Raw genomic sequence first — 24,512 nt, 5'->3', positions numbered from 1 at the left:
GATGTCTGGGAGTATCTTTTGAGAAAAAGACAGCATGTGAGAAACCTAAACCAATCAGTTGTGCCTAATTTTATCACATTGGTCCTTCATCAATGTCCCTTTGTCCTGTTGCCAGCTGGCATGCTCAAGTTAACAGTCAGGCCTTGAGAGAGGTGCAAGCCATTAACCAGACTTAGGCAAGCTCTTGATCTCATGATCCTTGAAGTGACTACTTTAAATATTATTCATTGTTTCTACAATTACAGTCTTTGTGGCTATGTTTAAAACTTACACCATGTGAATTTTCTTAATAATTTGACTTAAGTTACCTCCAAGATCCTTCATAGTCAGATAAATGCTATTGAAAGGATTGAAACTAAGTTAAAATGCTCTAGAAGCCACTGTAATAAATAATGCAAATAAATAATGGTTTGTGGAAAGGCTTAAATTTCATGCCAAATAAAAATGTTTGTGTTACTATGACCAAACACAATGCTTCCCCCCAAAATTTGGAAAAGGTTAAGAATCTCCTAATGAGTGTTTGGCAGAGTAATAATAATAATAACCCAGATCTTCTGAAGTTAATTATATTATTGAAATGGCATGTTTTCTATTAGTTCCTTCTGTGTTTCAATAGTAGATAATGTCCACCTAGGACGAAGAATCCAGTGACTGAAAGATACAATTCCCCATTTGCCTTTGTTTATAATAAGAAAGGGGGAATATGTCGGGAGCTGCCCTGGATAAAACTACCTTTAAGTTCTATGCCCCAGGGCACTGAACAATTATTGCATTCTGCAGTAACTTGGGGTTACTCTAGATGGGATAACAAGGCATGGCTCCAGGTGTAGGTGGCACCAACGGGGGTTGAGTTACACTTACCTGTTCCCTTGTAATCCTACCCCTGTGCCCTTTTTGGGATAAAATATTCCATGGAAACTCCCCTTGTGTGTCCCCTATGTAAGAATAAAGAATCCGGTGGCTCTTTCTCTGTTCATGAACACTTAAGGTTGCAGAGCCATCCCTGGATTACTGAAAAGGTACTTCTGTGTGTTTGCGTGCTGTCTTTGTTGTTTTCATAAGTTATTGCAATAGTCAGATTTTGTGAACCCAATATTAGGTTGCCAGCTAGGATAGATGGCTGTATATTAGCACTGGAATATGGCCTGTGCCATCTTCTCCTTCTTCCTTCTTCTGCTACTACAATTAAATGGAAGTTCGCCATGGTTTTCCTTGAGAGTCAATATTGTTTTACCCAAAGATGATGCCAATGTTAAGAAATGATGCAGAACATCTTGCCCTTCAGAAAATATTTGTTGAATAATAAATTTGAACTTTGAGTAAATGTTTAGTCCTTATAGGTATGACTAACGACTTAGTGTGACAATTATAAATAATAACAGTGCTATCTATTTCAGTTGGAAGAACTGAAATAATTTAATGTAATTAACAACAATCTTCAGTTGTAAATACACACCAAAAACGTGTATTCTACATCTGCCTTTCTATTTTGCTTGGCAGAAGTATTCTTTTACCAAGGGCTGATGGTGTAGCTCAGTGGTACAATCTTTGTCTAATGTGCTCAAGATCCTGGGCCCAGGACCTTAAAGACCTGTTAATGGGACACACTTCTTGGTAATATAATGAGAACTGAGGCAAGATTCAGTTTATACACCAAGGTGGGAAGCAGGTTCCAGTCCCAACTCTCTAAATCAATGCTTCTCTAGTACACTCCCATTTCCTGCCACTTTGTGGTCTACTTGTATGTTGATGCTGAGAATATGGGAAAAGGTTTAAATAGGCAGGTGACTTTTAAAATTAATAGAATTTGTGTTCTAATTCTGATTTGTACCTAACTGGGGGACTCTGTATATAACTATACGTTTATAGTTTAATTACCAAAGAAGAAATTGTAAGACTAGAAAAACGCCGCACCACACAACACAGATTACCAAAGAGGTTTCCCACTTTATTACAAAAGGCTGTGTGTTTATATAGGTCTAAGGAGAGGTTGCAGGGCTGAGGTAGATAACAGGTCGCCCGTTTATTGGCAAGCTCTTCCATATGTCAGTTCCGGAGCCCAAGAAGTTAATTCTAATTGGGGCTAAGGCTTCCCACCAGCAGGGTTTGAACATTGGCACCTGCGGGAACGTTTCGCACCAGTGAAAGAAACAAAGAAGAAAAGGAGGGTTGTTAGATGCCATGCTGGGGTTTTTCTCTGGGATGTGGCTGCCGTTATGTTTTCCCAACAGAAATTACTTCCACATAGTTAATGAAAGCCTGTTGAGTCTTGTAGGTGAGTCTACTGGAAGCTTATTTACTTTTTTTTTTTTTTTTTTGTATGTTGAGAAAAGATCATGCTAAGTTGTTGAGGATCTCACTATGTTGTTCAGGCTGCATTTGAACTTGCTATTTTCCAGCTTCATTCTCTGCAGTCACATGGGCTACCATGCCTGGCTGTTTCTCCATTTTAAAGATGAGATAAACTAAAGCCTGAAGACGTTGAGCACTGGCATTGGCTACCAGATGAATGCTGGTAGAGAGCAGACCCAGAAGACAAGCCCAGATATCTTGGGGCATTGTTATTGCTAGGAAAAGTCTCCAAAGGAAAAAACTGAAGGACTCAGTGAACTTTCCTCCTCTGTTTAAACAAGCATTTTCCTTTGTTTTGTTTATTTTTGCTGTTCAGGTCTTTCTGTTCCTTTCAGAACCTTCTCTGTACTTTTAGAACTGTAGGTGGAGGGACTAGCCAGGAACAATTCAGGCATTCACACTTGAGGCTGTGAAGTAATTGGTCACTTTCAAATGATTATTGGAGGTTCAAGGAGCTCTCAGGAAGGAAGTGGATTTGTGTTCTAATTCTGATTTGTCACTAAGTGGCTGAGGGACTTAATATCTCTGAGTCTCTGTTTTGTCCACTGCCAAATAACTAAATAGATAACGTTTATTTTTTTTTTGTATACTGTGTGCTTAAAACCATGGTGAGAATTTTTGATAATTTTAATCATCAGCAACCCCTTGTTTGGACCACATCAGTTACATTGCTTCTAACCTGTTTTGCTTTTTTTCCCCTTCTATTCTTTGTGGTCTTCTTCCACCTTCTTCTGTTCTTTTCTAATAGGAATCAGAGTAGTCTACAGTCATTCATTTGAAAAATTAATCTGGTAACTTCTCTGAGTGCACTAGGCTGATTGGAGGTTTTTTATTTAAACAGGAATTGAATTCAACATTGGCTCAACAGGTCGCTGAAACCAGTAATTTTGTACCATCTCCTCACAGCATGCAGAGAAGACACCCAGCTGGGACATCCAGGTAAGTTATTCCTTGTGCCACTTGACTTTCTCCCCATTCTTGATGCCCCAGTATCCTGGTTGGGGGACTTAATATCTCTGGGTTTCAGTTTTGTCAACTGTCAAATAAGTAATGATAGATATCAGGCATGGTGGCGCATGCCTGTAATCCTGGCAATTTGGGAGGCTGAAGCAGGAGGGTCTCAAGTTCAAGACCAGTTTGGGAAACTTAGATAACCCTCAGCAACTTAGCAAAACACTGTCTCAAAATAAAAAGGACTGGGGATACACTCTGTGCTATATTGCTCCTGAATTCAACCCCATTTAAAAAAAAATCAAAAAAAGTAATAATTGACATCATTTATTTTTCTTCTAGTGTGTGCCTAAAATCATGGTGAGCATTTTTGATACTTTTAATTATTGTAAAATAACTTGTAAGGAAGACTTTATCATTGTCCTTATTTTAGAGGACATTGAGAATTTGAAGTACTTGTGTACTTTGCCTAGAGTCATGTGGTAGGGGGTGTAGCTAGGATTTGAACCTGAGTTTCTTTGCTTCTATAGCCTTTTATCACTAACTTGTACTAGTGAATTAAATAGTGTTTCTGGTCACTCTCAACTCTTAAGTTTTAGAATTCTCATTATTCAAATAAAAAATGAAGAGGTAATAAATAAGTAGAAGGCAGGTTCAGTTTTTGTTGGTCTTTTATTCTTTCTTTAAGGTGCAGAGGATGTTGGGTGGGTGGGCTGATGGGCAAGAACTCTAGGCTAGAGTAGCTCTGCTGACTGTGCCTGATCAGCAGCAATGGGCAGCCCTCTCTTCTACCCTCTCCTGAGGTCTTGGCTATGGGTTCACCTGCAGAGTAGATGTCCTGTCCAATGTGTTCTGAGGACCACCTGAGATTGACACTGATATAAATAAGTGAAAAGTCTCTCCTGTCCCCACTGCCAACCAAGAAAGACAGTTTTACCTTGAAAATGATCAAAGGCTCTGCAGCTAATTTGGCTCTCCTAATTTTGTATGGCTATGGTGGTAAGAAAGACACTGAGATTGAAGATACCCACATACTGTTTGGATAAAATCATTTCCTGAATTGTGAAAAAGGCGATTTCAAAATTGACAGTTATACTGCTTTCACTAGACAAAGGATATGTTTTTACTAAGTGTTATACATAAATATTTGACTATTTCACCAACACCCCTAGGAGTTTATATATTCAAATTGTCAAACACAGACCATAAAAACCTTTTTGGTCTCTTTTTAGAAAAAATGCCATTCACTTCATATTTGAAAATACATTTCTTATAATTAACAAAGATTTCCACTAAAATGCACCTAACCCAGTTTGAGAATTTAAATGATATGTGTAATGTTAAATATATTTGATTTTTCTTTCTAGGAATGAGAAAGTTTTCAACTGCTTATACCCAAAGCCCAATGCAGTTTTTAAGCTGATTTGTTTTCCCTGGGCAGGAAGTGGCTCTACTTATTTTGCCAAATGGGGCCAAAACATTTGTGATACTCTGGAAGGTATGTTGATTTTTATCGTTAGCTAAGCAATCTAAGGTCAGATGATATGCACATATAGAAATTTGAGTTTGTTGAGTTTCTTGGATCTGTGGATTATAATTCTTATTTAACTTGGAAGACTTCCAGTTATTATACCTTAAAAAATGTCTTCTCTGCCTCTCTCTTTCCTCTCTCTTTTTTTATTATGCTATCCCACTTGACACTGTCCCACACCTCCCGGAGATTCTGTTCAATTTTGAAACCTCTTCTTCTCTATGTGTTTCCATTTGAATTTACTGCCCTCTCTTCCTAGGATCTTCTTTGTTAGTTGCTTTTCCCCCCAGCATTTTGAAATAATAATACTGAGGCTCGACCTGGTGCCTCATACATGCCAGGCGAGTGCTCTACCACTAAGCCACAACCCCAGCCCTCCTTTTAAATTTTGTTGAAGTCCAACTTAGAAGTTTTTTTTTTTAATATGAGAAGGTTTTTAGTTTGTACTTTTTAAGTTTTTCTTTCATTCAAGATCCTGTTTTAGTGTTATATCTGAATACTCATTGCCAAACCAAAGACCACCTACATTTTATTCTGTTATCTTCTAGAAGTTTTCTAGTTTTGCATTTTACATTTGGTCTATGATCCATTTTGAGTTAATTTTTGTGAAAAGACTGCACCAGAATCTTTTTGTGTGTGTGTGTTTATAAATGCCTAATTGTTCCAGTGCCATTAAACAATCACATTCTTCCTCCATTGAATTATCTTTGCTCCTTTGGCAAAGTTCAGTTGACTGTATATGTATGGCAATTTCTGAGCTCTCTGTTCTGTTCTGCTGGTCCATTTGTCTATTCATTCACCAATACCACACTGTCTTGATTGCTGTAGCTCCATAGTAGGTCTTAAAATTAGGTAGTTTCAGTTCTTCATCTCTGCTCTTCTTCTTCAATATTGTGTTAGCTTTTCTGATTCTTTTGCCTTTCTATATGTACTTTGATTGGTTTTATGGTGCTAGAGATTGAACACAGGGCCTTGTACATGCTAGGCAAGAACTCTACTACTAAGGACACTTCCAGCTCCCATTTAAACTTTAGAATTAACTATTAGTATCCACAAAATAATTTGTTAGGTTTTAATTGAGATTGCATTGAAACTGTACTTCAAGTTGTAGAAAATTGACATCTTAACAATATTGTGTGTCCTCTTATCCATGAACATAAGGTATTTCATCATTTATTTAAATATACTTTGATTTCTTTCATCAGAGTTTTATCACTTTCCTTATATAGATTTTGTACATATCTCTTATTATATTTATGGCTAAATATCTGTCTCACTTTCTCTTTCTTATGGGAATATAAATGACATCTTAGTTTTTATTTCAAATTCCAATTGTTCTTTTCTGATGTATAGGAAAGCAATTTAATTTGTGATATTATTATTATTATTATTATTATTATTATTATTATTATTATTTTGTACTGGGGATTAAACCTGGGGCACATTACCACTGAGCTTTTTAGAAAGGATCTCCTTAAATTGCTGAAGCTGGCCTGGAATTCATGATCCTCCTGCTTCATCCTCCGAGTAATTACAGGCATGCACCACTATGTTAACCTTGTCAGTTTTCAAGGGGGAACACCAGGTCTTTGATTTTAGAATGTTCTTCCTTTTTAATATGTAATGCTAAAAATTCTCCTCTAATTACTGCCTTAGCTGCACCTTACAATTTTCAATGTTTGATTTAATTTTCTTTCAGTTCACAATATTTTCTAATACTTCCCATGGCTCATTCTTTGACACCTGTTAATTAGAATTGTTTTGCTTGATTTTCAAGTACTTAGAATTTCTCCAGATACATTTCTGCTATTTCTACCTAAATGTGTTGTGAATCAGAAAATACATTTTGTATTGTTTCAGTTCTTTTAGAATTAGATATGTGGTATGGCCCAGAATACAGTCTACTTTGGCAAATGTACCATTTCCACTGGAAGAATGTAGCATGATGTTCTCTAGTTCTAATCATTTATTGCCAAATACCATGATTTCGTTCTTCTTTATGATTGAGTAAAACTCCATTGTGTATATGGATTGCTTAATCCATTCATCAATTGACACCCAGTCCTTAAAATAAATATTGTTTTTGAAATACTTTCAATCCTCCCGTCTCAGCCTCCCAAGTCATTGGGACTACAGTTTTGTATCATTGCACCTGGCTTGCCCCTTATTTTGAAGTCCATTTTGTCTGACATGAATTACAGTCATTCTCATTTTCTTTTACAATTGTTTGCATGATTTATTTTTTCCTATTCTTTTATCTTTTCTCTGTGATTTATACTTAAAACGTGTCCCTTATAGATAGCTTGTAGATATATTTTGCTGTGTTCAAGTCAATCTGATTATCTCTGCCTTTTAATTGGAGTGTTTGAGTCTTCATGTCATTATACTTTTTTAATATGGTTAGATTAAATCTACCATCTTTCAATTTGTTTTCAAATTTGTACCATATATTTTTTTCTTTTATCTTCTCTTTTCTTTGGAATTTGTTTTTCTTTTTTAAAGACTTTCATATACCTCCACCACTGGGTGATTAGCTCTAAATCACTGTTTTATTTCTTAGTTATTTTTTTTAGCATTTCCAATATGCTTTTTTAATTTATCACAATCAACATCCAAATTTAATTATACTGCTTCATTTTTGATGAAATGTTACAAGAGTCAAAAGAGCATTGTTACTCATTCCCCATCTTGAACTTTGTGCTATTTTCAATAATACAATTTCCTACATATTATTTTTGTGTAGTCAGTTGTCTTTTATAGTGATTTTAAAATCAGAAAAAAATCTTTTGTATTTATCTACATGATTTTCTTTGTTCAAGTAGACCCCAATTTTCCATCTGACATTTTTATTCTGCCTAAAGAAGTTTCTTTAATATTTATTTAAGTGCAAGTCTGCTGCATTGAATTCTTTTGGGTTTGTGTGTTTAAAATGTCTGTAGTTTTCACTTTTGAAATATATAGTCACAAGTTATAGAATTCCATCTTGTCAAATGTCCTCTCCCATATTGTCCTCTGGCTTGAAGTTTCTGACATGAAATCTACAATTGTTCTTACATTTGCATCTCTAGGCTTCTCTTCTTTGGATGCTTAAGATTTTTTAATTATGTTTTTCACAATTTGATTATGACTTGCCTTGATGTGGTTTTTGCTATTTATTCTGTTTGGGTTTTTTGGATATGTGACTTTATAATTTTTATCAAATTTGGAAATATTAAGCTATTATTTCTTCAAATGTTTATTTCCTTTCTCTCTGCTCTCCTACTGGGACTTCAACTATATTTATGCTGAATTAATTCATATTGTACCCACAGGATACTCATCTATTTTTCCCCTTTGGTCCTATGCCCTCTATGCTTAATTTTGGATAGTTTCATTTTCTAAATGTTCCAAGTTCACTATTACTTTTTCTTCATGTCTAATCTGCTGTTAATCACATCTGGTGTGTGTGTGTGTGTGTGTGTGTGTGCGCGCGCGTGCACGTGTGTGTTTAATTTTGGAGATTTTATTTCACATCTCTAGAAGTTCCACTTAGGTCTTCAAAAAAATCTTCCTCTTCTCATCACACTTTTTAATATATATATATTACTGTGCATATTCATAATAGCTGTTTTAAGGTTCTAACCCCATCAATTGTTATTTCTTGTCTATTTCTCATGTTTGCATCCCCTCCCCCACTCCTGGAAACATATTATGAGTCATGTGTTCCCACTTTTTCAGTATGTCTGGTGAATTCTGATTAGATCCTAGACTTTGTGATTTTTTATATTATTGATCGCTGGATTTTGTTGAACTCCTTTTTAAGTGTGTAAGACTTTCTCCAGCACACTGCTATTTGGGATCAGCTTGATTCTTGATTCTGGAAAGTCTTAAGCTGTGTGTGTATTCATGAGGAGATATTTGTCAGTGCATTTTAAGGGAAGTACTGGATGCTTCTAACACAGGTGCTACTTTGATACTACTAACAGGTTCACTTAAGAGTTATTTTTTCAACTTCATTTTTTTCATACTGTTAAGGTAATATAAACTAACTTTAAATTTGCATAAATGCAAGGCTTTGGTTAAAAATGTCTAAGGGCAGACTCCTGTAAAGAAAATAAAAAGGGAGACACAGAGACAAGGTGCAGAGGCAGGAAAGTGGCTCTTGTCCAAGTGACCATGTTTATTTATACCAAAAGGTTACATTAGGTCATTAGTACCATAACTACATTATTGTTTAAAGTATCTGTAAGGTTGCTTATTCTGCAATTACATTTCATAGTTACAATATGCAATGTCAGGAGCTTTATGCAACTCTTAAGAAAGTCCATTGTTAAAGTTAGTGGGCAGATTCAGTAGGACCGAGCTTGGTGAAACATTGTAGTTATCTAGCAAGGAAGTTCCTTTATTCCCAGGAGTTATGCCTAAGATCAAGGTCGAAACTGATAAAACTCTTAACATAGAGCTTCCTTGTGAAGAATATTGCTACAGGGGCCAGGCATCCTGTGTCTTTTATATGGAAGTTTCCCAGCAACCAGACATTCTGTGCTTTTGCACAGAAACTTCCTAGCCACTAAGCATGTCACAATCACAAACCCACATCCAGAGTCAAAACCAGAAACTTCTGCTTTCTTCTTTGCCATTAGGAGAATATCTTTTTTTCCCCCCTCACAATTTCTTCATGGAGGGTTTAGAGTTTAGAGTTTAATGGTTTTATTTAGAGGACTCAGCTCTGACTCTCAAATTTAAAGCATTCCAATGTCTTGTCTCCCAACTCTTTTGGTCAGCTTTTTTTTTTTTTTTTCTTATTATGCTCATTTATTCATTTGTAAACTCCAAGTATCTATTTTTGTGACAGGTCTTGGGAATACAATGTTGAATGAAATAGAAATTACCTCTGGCCTTATAGAAATGTACATTCAATTGGGTGATACAGTTATTAAGGAGGTAATTTTTAAAAAAATATAAAAATTGACAAATTATACATATTTATAGTGTACAATCATTTTGATATATGTATACATTATGGAATGGCTAAATTCTTTTGGTCAGCTTTGAAAGCTGGTGTTTCATTTTTCTGATAGAAGCAATTGCTGTCAGAATTACCATTTCGTTGGTACATACTCACTCCATACTCACTTCTGAAAATTTTAGTTCCCTCTTATTTTATTCTTCTTTTAGGTTTTCCCTTTACTGTGATCTAGACTATGCATGTAATTGCTTGCATATTTCATCTATATATTTATTTATCATTTCTAGGTATTTTATGTTGTTTTTCCTATCAGCAAATTCTAAACTTTTACTCACTGGACTTAGTCATAATTTGCTTCTTTGGAAGTGCTCACATTGTTTAAATATAAGACCCTTTAAACATCACAGTACCCCATTCATCATCTGAATGTACTTACTTGTGTTTCCCAATATCCAGTCTCCTGTTTAAGACTTGCTGGAAGAGAAAGTCGACTGGAAGAACCTTTTGCAAAAGACATCAACAATGTAGTTGAGGAAATTATTCATGCTCTGCTGCCAATCATCCGGGATAAACCATTTGCATTTTTTGGCCACAGGTATTTAAATATTCTAAAAGACAGCTGGGGGAATTTCTTCACAAATTCATGGTTAATGCAGAACACTTCAATGAATATTGAAGTTATGAAAAATTTAGCATAAATCTGTTATTGTTTTCTCAGGATAAATTCCCAGTATTTAATTTGAATAAGATGCTCTTTGTTAACACTCTTGATATGTGTTTCTAAATTATCTGCACTTCACATTCCACTTATGGACATGAGGCTGGGTTGCCCTTTCTTTCAGAAGACCTATAAATAATGCAATTTGCAGATGAATCATCCCTTGGTTTTTTTCTACAAAATATATCTACATATCTATAATTGTTCACAAAATTTTGGGTCCCAGTATCCTTTTATACTTTCAGGACGCATTGAGAACTTCAAATATCTTGGGTTTATACATAATGTATCAGTCAATATTTACCATATTAGAAAGTACAACTAAGAAATTTTAAATATTTTTAATTACTAATTTATCTAAAAATAATATTAACAAACAGTATGGTGGTACATGCCTATAATCCTAGTGACTCAGAAGGCTGAGTTCAAGGCTAGCCTCAGCAACTTAGCAAGGCCCTAAGCAATTTAGTGAGACCCTGTGTCAAAATAAAGAATAGAAAAGGCTGGAGATATAGCTCAGTGGTTTAAGAGCTCCTGGGTTCAATACCGCCCCCCTAAAAAGAAACCTCAAATCAAAAACATAACACTAATAGCCTACATATGTTGTTGAATAAATAACGTATTTTTATGAAAAAGACTATATTTTACCCCCAAAAAATTGTAATGAGAAAAACAGCATTGCTTTACACTTTTGCAAATCTCTTTACCTGCTGGCATGACAGAAGGCAGCTGGAGTCTAATCTCTACATTCTTGCAATATCCCATATCATATAACCTCTGGAAAAATCCACTATATACTCATGTGAGTAAAAAAGGCAAATAACATTTTAGTGTTATCCTGAAAATAGTTTGATTTGCTTGGCTACCTATTGGAGTCTCAGAAATTCCCAGAACTCCTCAAACCCCAATTCTTTAAGAATTGCTGATATAAACCTAGTGATACACATTTTTAAGGGAGAAAAAGGAAATTTACATGAATTTCAAGCCTGTGTGTGTTAATCAGCTTTCCATTACTATAACTAAATACGTGAGATAATCAATCTGTAGGGAGAGAAGGTTTACTTGGCTCACAGTTCTGAAGGTTTCAATCTATGATTTCTTGGTCCTGCTACTTTGGGTCTATGTCAGAAATATGTGGCAGAACAAAACCACTGACTTCATCACCTGGCAGTTAAAGAGGGGGAAAGGAAGGGGCTGGGATCCCACAAATCCACTTCAGAGGCACTTTCTCAATAACCTAAAGACTTCCCACTAGGCCCCACCTCTTAAAATTTTTTCCTAATAACACCATGCTGGGGACCAAACCTTTGACACAAAACCTTTGAGGACATTCCAGATCCAAACTATAGCACTGGGGACATCGGTACTAGTGTGTTTGAAATACTCTTTATGTTGACGCTAATGATAATAAAATAATTATTAACCAATTAACTTACACTTTTGATTCTTTCATGATCATTGCCGTATTTATGATATTGTACCATCATGAGTCTTGCTGAACAGTTATCTTCATGTTTGTCTTTACGCAAGTTAGTTTGGGATCCTACATTGCTTTTATGACTTCCCTGCACCTAAAAGAAAAATATAAGCTGGAGCCCATGCACTTGTTTGTGTCAAGTATGACTACCCCCTATGTAAGTACTTTCATTTTCTTTGGAAAGAGGAGGGGAGGGGAGGGAAATGGGGGCATAAAAATCAGGATGCTATTTTCCTTTTGGGCAAGCTTTGGCGTGGTAAGGCCTGGATGATGGCAGGGAGACTATTTGCTATTGAGAATCCTCAGATCTCTTTCAATGTCATTCTGTCTTCATTTCTCTGAAGTGCCCTTCATCAGTTCCCTGATAATCACATGCGCTGCTCTTGCACCTCTGAGCTCATACTGAGCTTCAGTGTTTTTTCTCCCACTTTGGGAGTTTAGAACTTAATCAATTTTCAGAAAAGTGACCAACTAGAGCCAGGAAAGAATCCTTAAAATTTGAAAAGGGGACAGTGATGTCAAACTTCTGTAACTTTTAGTTTAAACTGTGCTTCCTGCTACTCTACCTCTCCTCTCCTTAAAAAGTCAGTGTCTGGCCTGGGATTCTGAGTTTGGAATGCCATTTTGGTGACATGATGAGACTCGAGTCACTGAGGAACCTTCTTTTCCCTGCTTTCATAGAGAAAGAATTCTCTCCTGAAGTCTTTAGATGAAGAGTTCCATTTGCCAGCCTTGATTTAAGGACTTGACTTTAGATAGAAAGCTTTTGTTTATGAGCAAGCTTGTTTTATACTGCCTTGTCCTGTGTTTGTTGATGTTTCCAGTCAAAGGCCTGGCCTAAAATTCCCAAGCTTAACGAATTGACAGAAGAAGAAATAAACTCTTTGCTTATAGAGTTTGGAGGCACCCCCATGAGTTTTTTTGATGATGAACAACTTTTACAAGAAAGTATTCCCAAACTGTTGGCAGATATTCAGCTTATGAGCAGTCATAGGTAAGTAACTGAGACAATTTTGTGTGTGGATGTTTATAGAACAATACAGACTGGCAGTTCTCAGAGGATGTGGATATGGAAAGGTAATATTCAAAGAGTTGGATTCCATTTCCTTTGGGGCTGTTTGTAATATTTGTACTGGCTTAGAATGGAGACTGAGCACAGACATTGTATTTATAAAGATGACTAGCACATCTTTTCTTTAAAATACATACATAAAAATATATATTATATATGCTGCATATATAAATACATTTATATGTTGACATGCATGTTGTATCATATAATGGGTATTTATTGAATAAATGCCAAAGCATTCTCATCTTCTTAGCAGGATCAGCGGGAATGGATCACTACTCATTATTAAGTGTGGGGTAGTTGTTAAGTGAGCAGTAGTTGGCTAAACTTGCTTTATTGTGAATTTGTTCCAGAACTCCTGTAGCTTCGTGACATCACCCTTTTTCCTTGTCTCATGGGATGTCTGGATTAATGCTTGAATTTTCTGATAGAACTAAAATCCTAAGACTCTGTCAATCTTCCCCTAACAACCTAAGTCTACAAATGACTTTTCTTAGTTTACCATCCCCAGAGCCATCACTGTGGGTCCAGCATTGGACTCTAGACACCCTTATATTCTGTCATGCATTGCTTCTATTTTGCCTGATCCTTGTTCTCTTGGTTTAAGTTCCTTAAAAGCAGAAATTTAGGCCTATAGTACTTGTTTTTCATCCACAAAGCCTGGAACAGGCATTGGGCCACCATGGGCTATGCTTGCTACTGGACGTTTACATAGATAGCTACAAAGAGTGAAACAGATGTGCAGCACCTTTAGGACTGAGATAAGCATTTCCATTTTCACACATCTCCTCCATCACTGCCTATCTTCAATATGCTGTACAGTTCACAGTTAACCTCCTAGATATCCTACGCCTATCTATCTTTACATCTCTATCCCAAGCATCTTAGTCTAAATGTCATTCTCATAAGACTAAGCTGAGCACAGATTCGGGATCAAGAAATGCCAAAGAAAGGAAAAAAAAACCCTTAATATTACCAAAAAAGCTACAGTAGCCGGGCACGATGGCACACACCTATAATTCCAGTGGCTTGGGAGGCTGAGGTAGGAGGACTGGGAGTTCAAAGCCAGAAAGAAACTAAGTGAGGCCCTAAGCAACTCAGTGAGACCCTATCTCTAAATTAAATATAAAATAGGGCTGGGGATGTGGCTCAGTGGTTGAGTGCCCCTGAGTTCAATCCCTGGTACCACTGCCCCCTGGGGGGGAAGCTAGAGTAATAAATCTTCATGGCACTAGCATAAAAAAGAACTCTTCAACCAAGGGACAGAATCAGAAGCCCCTGGAAATAAACCTATGCACTTAAGGTTATCAAGAAAAGTGCCAAAATATAGAATAAGGAAATGACACTCTCTTCTTTCCTTAATAAATGGTACATAGCCATATGCAAAAGAAGGAAACTGGACCTTTGCCTTACACTGTATATAAAGATCAACTAAGAAAGATTAAAGATTTAAACACAAAACCTGACAATGAAAACTTCATGGGACAGTCAGGGAAAGCTGCGTGACATTGGCCTGGGCAGTCAATTTTTGGATATGATCCCAAAAGCACAGGAAACAAGCAAAAATTGACAAATGAGATTATATCAAAAAACTTTTCCATAATAAAGGAAACAATGAACAGAGGAGAAGACCTATGGATTAGGAGAAAGTCTCTGAAAATCATACATCTAATAAGAAGTTAATATCCAAAATGCATGAGGAACTCAAAGAACCAATAGCAAGAAAACCACTTGATGTAAAAATGGGCAAAGAACCTAAATACACATTTCTCAAAAGAAGTTGTGCAAAACAGATATAGGAAAAAGTGCTCAACATCACCAATCATCAGGGAAATGCAAATCAAAACCAAAATGAAATGTCATCTCTGATAACCTGAGGATGGTTATTATCCAAAAGACAAAAGATATTAAGTGCAGGAAAGAATGTGGAGAAAAAGGAACGCTTGTTCACTGAAGACATAATGTGAATTAGTACAGCCATTGTGGAGAACAGGGGTGCCTCAAAAAAAAAAAAAAAAACAAAGAAATAGAATTACCATATTAGTTTATTAGGAGATATCTGCACTCCCGTGTTTATTGTTGCATTATCCATAAGACCCAGACACGGAATCAGTCTAAGCCTACATCAGCAAATAAAGAAAATGTATCTATACACAGTGAAATAATATTTAGCCTTATAAAGAACAAAATCCTGTCACTTGTGACAGTATGGATTAAGTGAAAATAAGTGACATTATATTAAGTGAAAATACACCAGGCAGAGAGAGACAAAAAGTGCACAGTCTCACTAATGTGTGGAAACTAAAATGAGAACCAACAGAAGTAGAGGGTAGAATGGTGGCTACTTGTTGCTGGAGATTTGGGGAGGAATGGGGAGATGCTGGCCAGAGGGTACTATGTTTCAGTTAGAGAGGAGTTTTTGAGACCTATTAGCATGATGACTATGGTTAATGACAATGTAATATACATTTCAAAATCCCTAACACAGTAGGTTTTAAATGCTCACACCATAAAAAAATTATGTCAATTAATGAATGTGCTAATTAGTTTGACTTAATTGATCCATAATGAATGCATATATATAAATATCACCTTGCATGCTGTATATATAATTATTACTTGCCAAATAAAATTAAAATTTTTAAAAATTAAAAATAATCCACATTGCTATGAATATTCAATAAAATAATATATAGAAAAGCTTGTTTTATGATAATTAAACCTGCACAATTGTCAAATATTAAGGCTTAACTTAATGTTTATGCCTTAAAAAAATAAAATACTTGGGAATCAACAAAAGAGGTGAAAGACCTCTAAAATGAAAACTACAGAAAGCTAAAGAAAGTAATTAAAGTAATTAAAGAAGAGCTTAAAATATGGAAAGATCCACCTTGTTCTTGGATAGGCAGAATTATTATTGTCAAAATGACTATACTACCAAAAGCGCTATATAGATTTAATGCAATTCCAATCAAAATCCTAATGACATTCCTCATAGAAATAGAAAAAGCAGTTATAAATTCATCTGGAAAAATAAGAGACCCAGAATAGCTAAAGCAATCCTTAGCAAGAATAGTGAAGCAGGTGGCATCACTTTACCAGACCTTAAACTATACTACAGAGCAATAGTAACTAAAACAGATGGGTAGACCAATGGTACAGAATAGAGGACACAGAGACAAACCCACATAACTACAGTTATCTTTTATTAGACAAAGGCTCCAAAAGCATACATTGGAGAAAAGATAGCCTCTTCAACAAATGGTGCTGGGAAAATTGGATATTAATATGCAACAAAATAAAATTAAACCCTTATTTCTCACCAGGCACAAAACTCAACTCAAAGTGGATCAAGGACCTAGGAATTAAACCAGAGACACTGTACCTATTAGAAGAAAAAATAGGCCCAAATCTCCATCATGTCAGATTAGGCCCCAACTTCCTTGATAAGACTCCTATAGCACAAGAATTAAAATCAAGAATTAATAAATGGGATGAATTCAAAGTAAAAAGCTTCTTTTCAGTAAAAGAAACAATCAGTGAGGGTAATAAAGAGACTACATTTTGGGAACAAATTTTTACCACATGCACATCAGATAGAGCACTTATCTCTAGAATATGTAAAAACCAAATAACCCAGTCAATAAATGGGCCAAGGAACTGAACAGGCACTTCTCAGAAACAAATATAATGAAAAAATGTTCAACATCTCTAGCAGTTAGAGAAATGCAAATAAAAACTACTCTAAGATTTAATCTCACTCCAGTCAAAATGGCAGCTATCAAGAATACAAACAACAATAAGTGTTGGCGAGGATGTGGGGGAAAAGGCACACTCATACATTGCTGGTGGGACTTCAAACTGGCTCAGCTAACATAGAAAGCATTATGGAGAATCCTTGGAAAACTGGGAATGGAACCATTATTTGACCCAGCTATTCGACAGCATACTACAGGGTCACAGCCACATCAATGCTTATAGCAGCACAATTCACAATAGCTAAACTGTGGAAACAACCCAGATGCCCTTCAGTAGATGAATGGATAAAGAAAATGTGATACACACGCGCATGCACACACACACACACACAATGAAATATTATTCAGCATTAAAAGAGAATAAAATCATGAAATTGACAGGTAAATGGATGCAGTTGGAGAATATAATGTTAAGTGAAGTTAGCCAATCTCCCAAAACCAAATGCCAAATGTTTTCTCTGATTTAAGGAAGCTGATTCATAATGGGGTTGAGGGTGGGGAACATGGAGAATTAGATGAACTCTAGATTGGGCAAAGGGGAGGGAGGGGTGGGAGTGGGCATGGAGGTAGGAAAGACAGTGGAATGAGATGGCCATCACTACCCTAAGTACACATATGAAGACACAAATGGTGTGACTCTACTTTATGTACAACCAGATATATGAAAAATTGTGCTCTATATGTGTAATATAGTTTGTAATGCATCCTGCTGTCATATATAGGAAACTAAAATTTAAAAATATATTAAAAATTATATATATCCACCTGATATCAACATAGTCACCTTAATAGGTATTTCATGCAGTAGTTTAAATTTCAAGGTATGCTTTTTTTTTAGCCTTGTCACAGAGAATGGCTGACCTTCATTTTTTTTTTTTCTAGGAGAATATACCTCCATATACTTCTTTGGTATTTTTATATGAATGCCTTGAGTTGTTTTTAGCAAACCTTTATAGTTCCTTCTTAACTCAGTGGTTCTTCTTCTTTACTATATTTAGTTTGGGGGAATTGATATTTAAAAGATAACATCTATTATTTTAAAAAAAGAATTCACTTATTACTACTATCAAAACCCTTTCTGCCTGTGTCTCACCAGCTGTGAGATTCTGAGCATGTTTCTTTAGCACCTTGTCCCATCTGTGCAAGGAAAGGGTAAAAAGAGTAACTCAAGTAACTAACTACAGGTTCTTAGTTTGGATTTGACATTTAACTAACCACAGGCCATTTTTAAAAACAAAACAAGAAAAAACTCACTAGCATTCTATTGTTTTTCACTCCGAATAAACCTCCCAAACACAAAAAATAAAACATAAATCAGACCTAGAAATACTCCACTCCTAGAAGAAAGAAAACATCTTAATATTCTCACCCTCACTCAGGTGTATCAAGTTGCTGTAGCTATCACCACTTTCAGCTTCCTCCAGTTCCAAAAGTTCTCCCCAAACCCTGCTCTTTGGTTCTTCCCTTCCTCTCTTGCTCCTTCCCCTTTCTCAGTCTGTGTGCTTCAGCGGGCCTTGGGCTCTTAGCTCTTTCTAATATAAATAAAATTAGGCCCAGCACATCTCTCAGTCCTTCCCTATCACCTACCATCAAAGCTCAGAGCCTGGGGTCCAGAGTGGAGATGCGTCAGCTAGGCAGTTCCAAAGCTCTGAGGTCTCTTGCCTGGACGACTGTCCTGCTTCCCCTATCCTCTGTGGTCCCGACTCTACAGGCACTATGCTGTTTGATTTTTGTCCCACATATCTCTCTCTCTCTCTCTCTCTCTCTCTCTCTCTCTCTCTCTCTCTCTTTGCACTGGGTATTGAACTCTTTTTTTTGACACAGGGTCTCATCAAATTTCTTGGCACTTCACTTTTGCTGAGGTTGGCTTTGAACTCACAATCCTCCTGGCTCAGTCTCCCGAGCCGCTGGGATTACAGGTGTGTGCCACTGCACCAGGCTGTCCCACAGCTCTGGAATGATGCCTTTGCTAAGCTTTTATTCCCTTTAATATTTCTCTGTGGATAATTTCTACTGGCTGTCTTCAAGTTCACTGACTGTTTCTCTGGCTGTGAGTCTAATAAGAAGCCTCTCACAGGAACTTTTCATACCTGTGGCCAGTTATTTCAAGAAATTCTATTTGACTTCTAAGGTTTTCACGTCTCTAAAAAGACAATCCTTGTTTGCATATGCACATTGTCTATCTTTCCCACTAAGTCAATTGACATATTATTCCTAGGTATTTTGAAGTCCTGTTTGATAGTTGCAACATCTGGGTCTTATTCATACCTGATTCTTTTGACTGTTTTGTCCCTTGACAGTGAATTGTTTATCTCTTGTTTTCTTGTGTGTCTGAAAATTGTTATTGAAATTTTATGTATAAAGTTTTAAAGCTTTTTATACTTTTTAGAATAAAGTAGTACTACATGCAGAAATGAATCTGTGATGGGAATTTGAACACATTTCTCCTTCTGCCCTTCCTGGGGGGAGTTCCAATCAATGTAGACTGGAAGTGAGCTGAGTTTGGGCTTTGATGTTGCTATGGTTACCTTCCTGCACCACCAGTTCCCTGTTTCTGTGGTGTTAAAGTGGGGATGAAGTTGCTGGAGTGTCTTTCTTTTTCTTCAATGGTCTTGCTTCATCCCCAACCTTCATTCTTCCCTGAGACTGAGGACAGTCTCTCCCCTTCTATGGCTGCCCCCCAGTGTAGACGGCTGTTCTTGTTACTGGATGTGGGCTACCAGAGTTCTTGGGCATCTAGAATGTCTCAAGCATCCCCCTAGGTAGGCCCTCTGTGTCTGGGATTTGTGGGTGGGACTTTCTCAGGCTGGCTCTCCCCTCTCCCTGTTATAGACAAATCTTGCCTCATGTATCTTGGTTGGCCTGGATGGAAAATCCTTGCCTCTTCCCATGAGCAGCAGACCTCTGCTTCATTGGGTTTGTATTTTGTTTTGCAGTGCTGGGATGGCATCCAGGGCCTTTCGCATGCTAGACAAGCACTCTGCCACTTGGTTACCCGCCAAACCACTCTCTGCTTGGATTTGGTATAGAATTGTGTCATACTCCTTCCCGGAGGGTAGAGGGTTGTGTCAGTCCTTCCCCAGCAGCCAGGGGTCTTCGTCTATGCCCTGACATGAGGTGTTTCTGCCTCTCTCCAGCAGTATAAGGCAATTGCTTAGAATGAGGGAAGGGCCCAGGTAGGTGGCAGTGTTAGTTCCTGTCCCACTGCCACCACTTACCTGCTGTCCCCTTTCCCCTCAGAGGGGGCTCCCTTTGGCCTCTAGCTTTGCTCCCAATCTTTCTTGTAGACCACTAGTGGAGGCCCATGGAAAAGAGCCTGTAAGTCGGAGTGAATTCCACTGACCCACCACCCCACACTGGGTCTCTAACTCCTGTCAAAACTCCAGCTGATTTGAGACGCCTCTTTGGCAATTGGCTAGGTCTGAGCCTAGGATACCCCCACTTCTCATTAGAGGGCCTGCATGTGCCCTGCACACAGCTTCCCATGAGTTAATCTGTTGTTCCCCCCATACTCTGAGGGTGGGAGTCACTCTCCTAGTTTTTACATCCTGGACAGGAGAGAAATCCTCACCTGGGCTATTAGAAGAGACTCTTAGTCGGTTCTCTCATGCAACCCTGTCCCCTTCCAGCCCTTTCCCCACACTGTATCCAGGGGGGTGAGTGTCAAGTTTGACCACGACTTAAACCCTTTGTGACTTACCATTCTGAGGATGACCACATTCTTCCATGTGGCCTGCCCCTGGCCCTTGTCTATTCTTCACCTTGATTTCTCCCAATACCCCCCTTCAGCTTCTGAGCAATACATTGAACCCCTTTCCTCCTTCCCTGTAGCCTCTGTCCCCTCAGTTCTTTCGTAGTCATTCAGATCTTAGATGCTGTCCACTTCTTCAGGGAGACCCAACTTGACTCTAGCCTGTCCTCCCTCCGGTCCCATGCTCTCAGATCACCTGGCTTGGGAGTACTTCCTTCTCTCTTCAGTTGTCTGATTATTTCATGCACATCTCTCTCCCTGCCAGTCTCTCAGATGTAGGAGGGCAGGGCCTGAATTTGTTTATTTGCAGGTCCCCAGCACCCAGCATCCAACTCAGTAAATATATCTGTGCTGTGAAACAGAGGTGGTGAAATGGAGGCCGAACCCACTCTTGTTCTGTGCATGAGAACCTTCCCTGGGCAGAATCAGGGAGGTCATGTCTGGGCCACAGCAGCCAACAGCACTGGTTGAAACCAGCCTCACCCTGACCCTGGGCCCCCAGCACCATCCTGCTGCCAGCTGTACATTCTAGAACTTAGATGAGGTTGGAAAATGGCCTGGATCACAGTGAGGCTCAGGCAGGTTCTGATAGGGAGAAGTGTCCCTGGTGAAAAAATGTTTGCACTGTGGGAAGAGCCAAAGGTGAGCCTCCTGTTTCACTTCAGGGAAGCTATTAAGAGGAAGAGGTTCTGGGTGTTGCTTAATCAGCTCTTTTTTTTGTCTACAGCTTTGACAAACTCTCTAAGGCCGTTCTTGCTTGTGACTTAACATGTTTTGTTGGATCTGAAGACGTAGTAAAGGATGTAGAAGGTGAAATTATTTTTTATAGTTTTGGGTATTTTATTGAAATTATGTGTCTGGTGATTTTCAAAAAATGTCAACTAGCAGTTACTGCAGTGAAAAAGAATTTCATCCCAGTTTTATTTATTTATTTATTTTTTTAAGAGAGAGAGAGAGAGAGAATTTTTTAATATTTATTTTTTAGTTTTCAGCGGACACAACATCTTTGTTTGTATGTGGTGCTGAGGATCGAACCCGGGCCGCACGCATGCCAGGCGAGCGCGCTACAGCTTGAGCCACATCCCCAGCCCCCAGTTTTATTTAGTATAGATGGAGAGGTACTGATCACATATAAAATGAAAGAACACAGCTGGGCATGATGGTGAATGCCTGTGATCCCAGCAGCTGAGGCAGAAGGATCACAAGTTCAAGGCTAACCTAAACAACTTAGTGAGGCCCTAAGCAACTTAGTGAGACTCTGTCTCAAAAAACAAAGGTGGGGGGGGGGGCGCTGGGGAATGGCTCAGTGGTAAAGTGCCTCTGGGTTTAATCCCCAGTAGAGGGGTGGGTGGGAATACTAGTAAAAACATTGATAGGTCTTAGAGAAAATAAAATACAGGATGCATAGAACCTGACACCTTGGAAATAACTACCATTGGGTATCATCAGCTCTTAGATAAATACTATCTGGAAATAAGTATTTTGTTTTAGATGGCAAATGTCATTTGTTATTAAATACAATTTTGTTTACTTTTAGCCTGGAAAGATATGACCAACGGAACTGTTGATATTCACGTGCTGCCAGGAAATCACTTTTATCTTCTGGAACCTGACAATGAAAACTTCATCAAGAATTACATAACCAAGTGTCTAGAACTGTCAATGCTTGCTGACTTTTAGTTATTTTTTTCCTTTATAATTTTTAGTTATGCAGATGTAGCTCAGTAGTTTTATTCAGAGATTGGAAATCACATATTTTCTACTGTTAGGATAATTTATTATATATGAATGCATTTTTCCCTCGAGCAATTATGTATGTGGGGACAAAAGGCAAAGATGTAAAACACACTTCTGGCAGATTACCTTTTTATTAGAATTTCATTCAATTTGCATCCGTGGAAATTTTGCCAACAAAATTAATGCTTGGTAAATTATCATTTTCCCCTTCAATTATTTATCATTTTTTTTTCTAGTGCTGGGGATCAAAACCAGGGCCTTGCACATACTAGGCAAGCTTTCTGCCACTAAATTATAGCCTTTAGCCTTCTCCGATTATTTTTAAATGATTAGCATATGCTTGATGTATCTTTTGAAATACGGAGCAGTCCTATTTAATAAGAAAATGTAACCTATTGCTTTATGATGCGAAGGCAGCCATATATAATTATTACCTGTATCAACAAATCCTCAGAATGCCTTCGAGCTCAGCCTTCTTTGTAATCAGCTCCTTCTACATGAATTACTGGGTGGCTGTCTGTGGTCCTGCTAATGACTGATGGACTCAGGGTGGGCCTTTCAAGGACAAACAACCTAAAGTCTACTCATGGATGTTGGTAGTGGCCAAGCATGAAGGTTAAGCCAAAGAGGCTGCCTTGGCCTCACTGTGACTTGAACTTGGCATGGAAACAAAATGGAATAGTTGGAAACAAACAAGAATCCAAGAGAAAAAGAGAAGCAGAAATAGAGTAAATGATCTGCGTCAAAACAATGGCAGAAACTACAAGTGGGATCCATAGACGCTTCCTGAAGGGTGTGAAGCATGGCGGTATCCTGGGGCTGCCTGGGCCATCTCTTCAAGGCCTGACTAGTGCAGTCAGGCCCCTCCCCACTGCCCATGTCCTTCTTTCCATTACACCTTTACAGTAAATTCTACTAACTTAATGGGACTGATGTCTCTTCCTTAGAGCTCACACTGCTTAACATAATATGAATTATTAAAATGTTAACTTTTAAAGCATCTGCATATTTATGGTTACATAATATGACCATTCATTTCATTAAAATAATATGGGCAGTAGAGTCTTAGAAAATAAGATTAAGGAAAATGCATATAGGAGACATTTTCCCAAAACTTATCATAACATTTTCAACCAAGTACAAATTATACAAAAATTACTGGGGCTAGGGGCTTTGACTTAGAATTTACATAATAAATTTTGGGCTAGAAACAGCCTCAAACAATTTATGTTAAATGTTTAGTATGTGTTCTACTGTACATTTTAGTTTGATGAAATTTCCAGAGCTTCCTTAGTAAAGAATTGGTAAAAAAAAATTCGTTCAGATTTGTGATTTTTTAAATATAAAACCCAATTTTTTAATTTTTATTTTTAAATTTGTTTTAATTAGTTACACATGACAGTACAATGATCTTGACATATCATACATTTGAATCAGATGGGTTATAATTTCTCATTTTTCTGAGTGTACATGTTGCAGAATCACATTGGCCATGCAGTCACATATATACACACAGTAATAATAATGTCTGTTTTACTCTGCTGTCTTTCCATCCCCCCTCCCCCTCCCCTCCCCTCCCATCAATTCTCTCTACTCAATCTAATGTGACCCACTTCTTTTTTTTTTCCCTCACATCATCATACCTGCATTCTGTATAATGAAGGGGGTCTCCTTCCCTCTTCCATGAGATTCCCATTCTCCCTCTGAAAGGTTAATAATCTTGAGAACTGTTTGCTAATCTTGTTCCCAGAATGTGCTGTCCCCAACTGCTAAACTGCAGAATGTATTCCCTTACCCGGTTGCACGCAAACCGCCCACTCGCCCTGACCCATCAATGAACTTCCCTCCCTGCCCTCTCCAAGGAAAGTATATAAGCTCTGCTTAAACTGTTCTCTAGGCTCTTTGCTCTATTCAAGTGAGCTCTGAGCCCCAGCATGCTGGACCCCCAATAAACCCCTTGCTGTTGCATGAGACAGTCTCTTGGTGGTCTCTTCCTCCGACGCTCGCCCGACCTTTACATATGGAGGTTCCACCGAGATCCGGCAGTGGCGGATGAAAGACCCACAACGGGCTCCTCTCGGGGTAAGTAAGGCGCCTCTTTCTGGTTTCTGGTTTCAGGTTAGGGCTTGGCAAAATGGCTGTTGGTGAAGAGCGTGAGCTCTCTCCGACGGTGGCTGACAGACGTGTCACAGAGCCACAGGGCACATCCCTGGGGGA

The 24,512-nt window shown here is 37.9% G+C and overlaps 1 protein-coding gene across 1 annotated transcript in view; it reads left to right on the top strand.

The window, feature by feature from the left end:
- Positions 1-22,238, top strand: part of Olah (oleoyl-ACP hydrolase) — a 32,787-nt gene extending 10,549 nt beyond the window's left edge. Inside the window, exons 2-8 of the mRNA XM_071619667.1 lie at positions 3,194-3,291; positions 4,671-4,801; positions 10,239-10,377; positions 12,035-12,134; positions 12,802-12,971; positions 21,286-21,368; positions 22,096-22,238. Of these exons, the coding sequence (XP_071475768.1) occupies positions 3,194-3,291; positions 4,671-4,801; positions 10,239-10,377; positions 12,035-12,134; positions 12,802-12,971; positions 21,286-21,368; positions 22,096-22,238 (864 nt within the window). The remainder of the gene's footprint in view (positions 1-3,193; positions 3,292-4,670; positions 4,802-10,238; positions 10,378-12,034; positions 12,135-12,801; positions 12,972-21,285; positions 21,369-22,095) is intronic.
- Positions 22,239-24,512: the final 2,274 nt, after the last annotated feature.

Source organism: Marmota flaviventris, chromosome 12 (genome assembly GCF_047511675.1).
Source record: "Marmota flaviventris isolate mMarFla1 chromosome 12, mMarFla1.hap1, whole genome shotgun sequence".
Classification (NCBI taxonomy): domain Eukaryota; kingdom Metazoa; phylum Chordata; class Mammalia; order Rodentia; family Sciuridae; genus Marmota; species Marmota flaviventris.
Note: the sequence above shows the minus strand (reverse complement) of the source record. Positions and strands in the feature narration are given on the sequence as shown.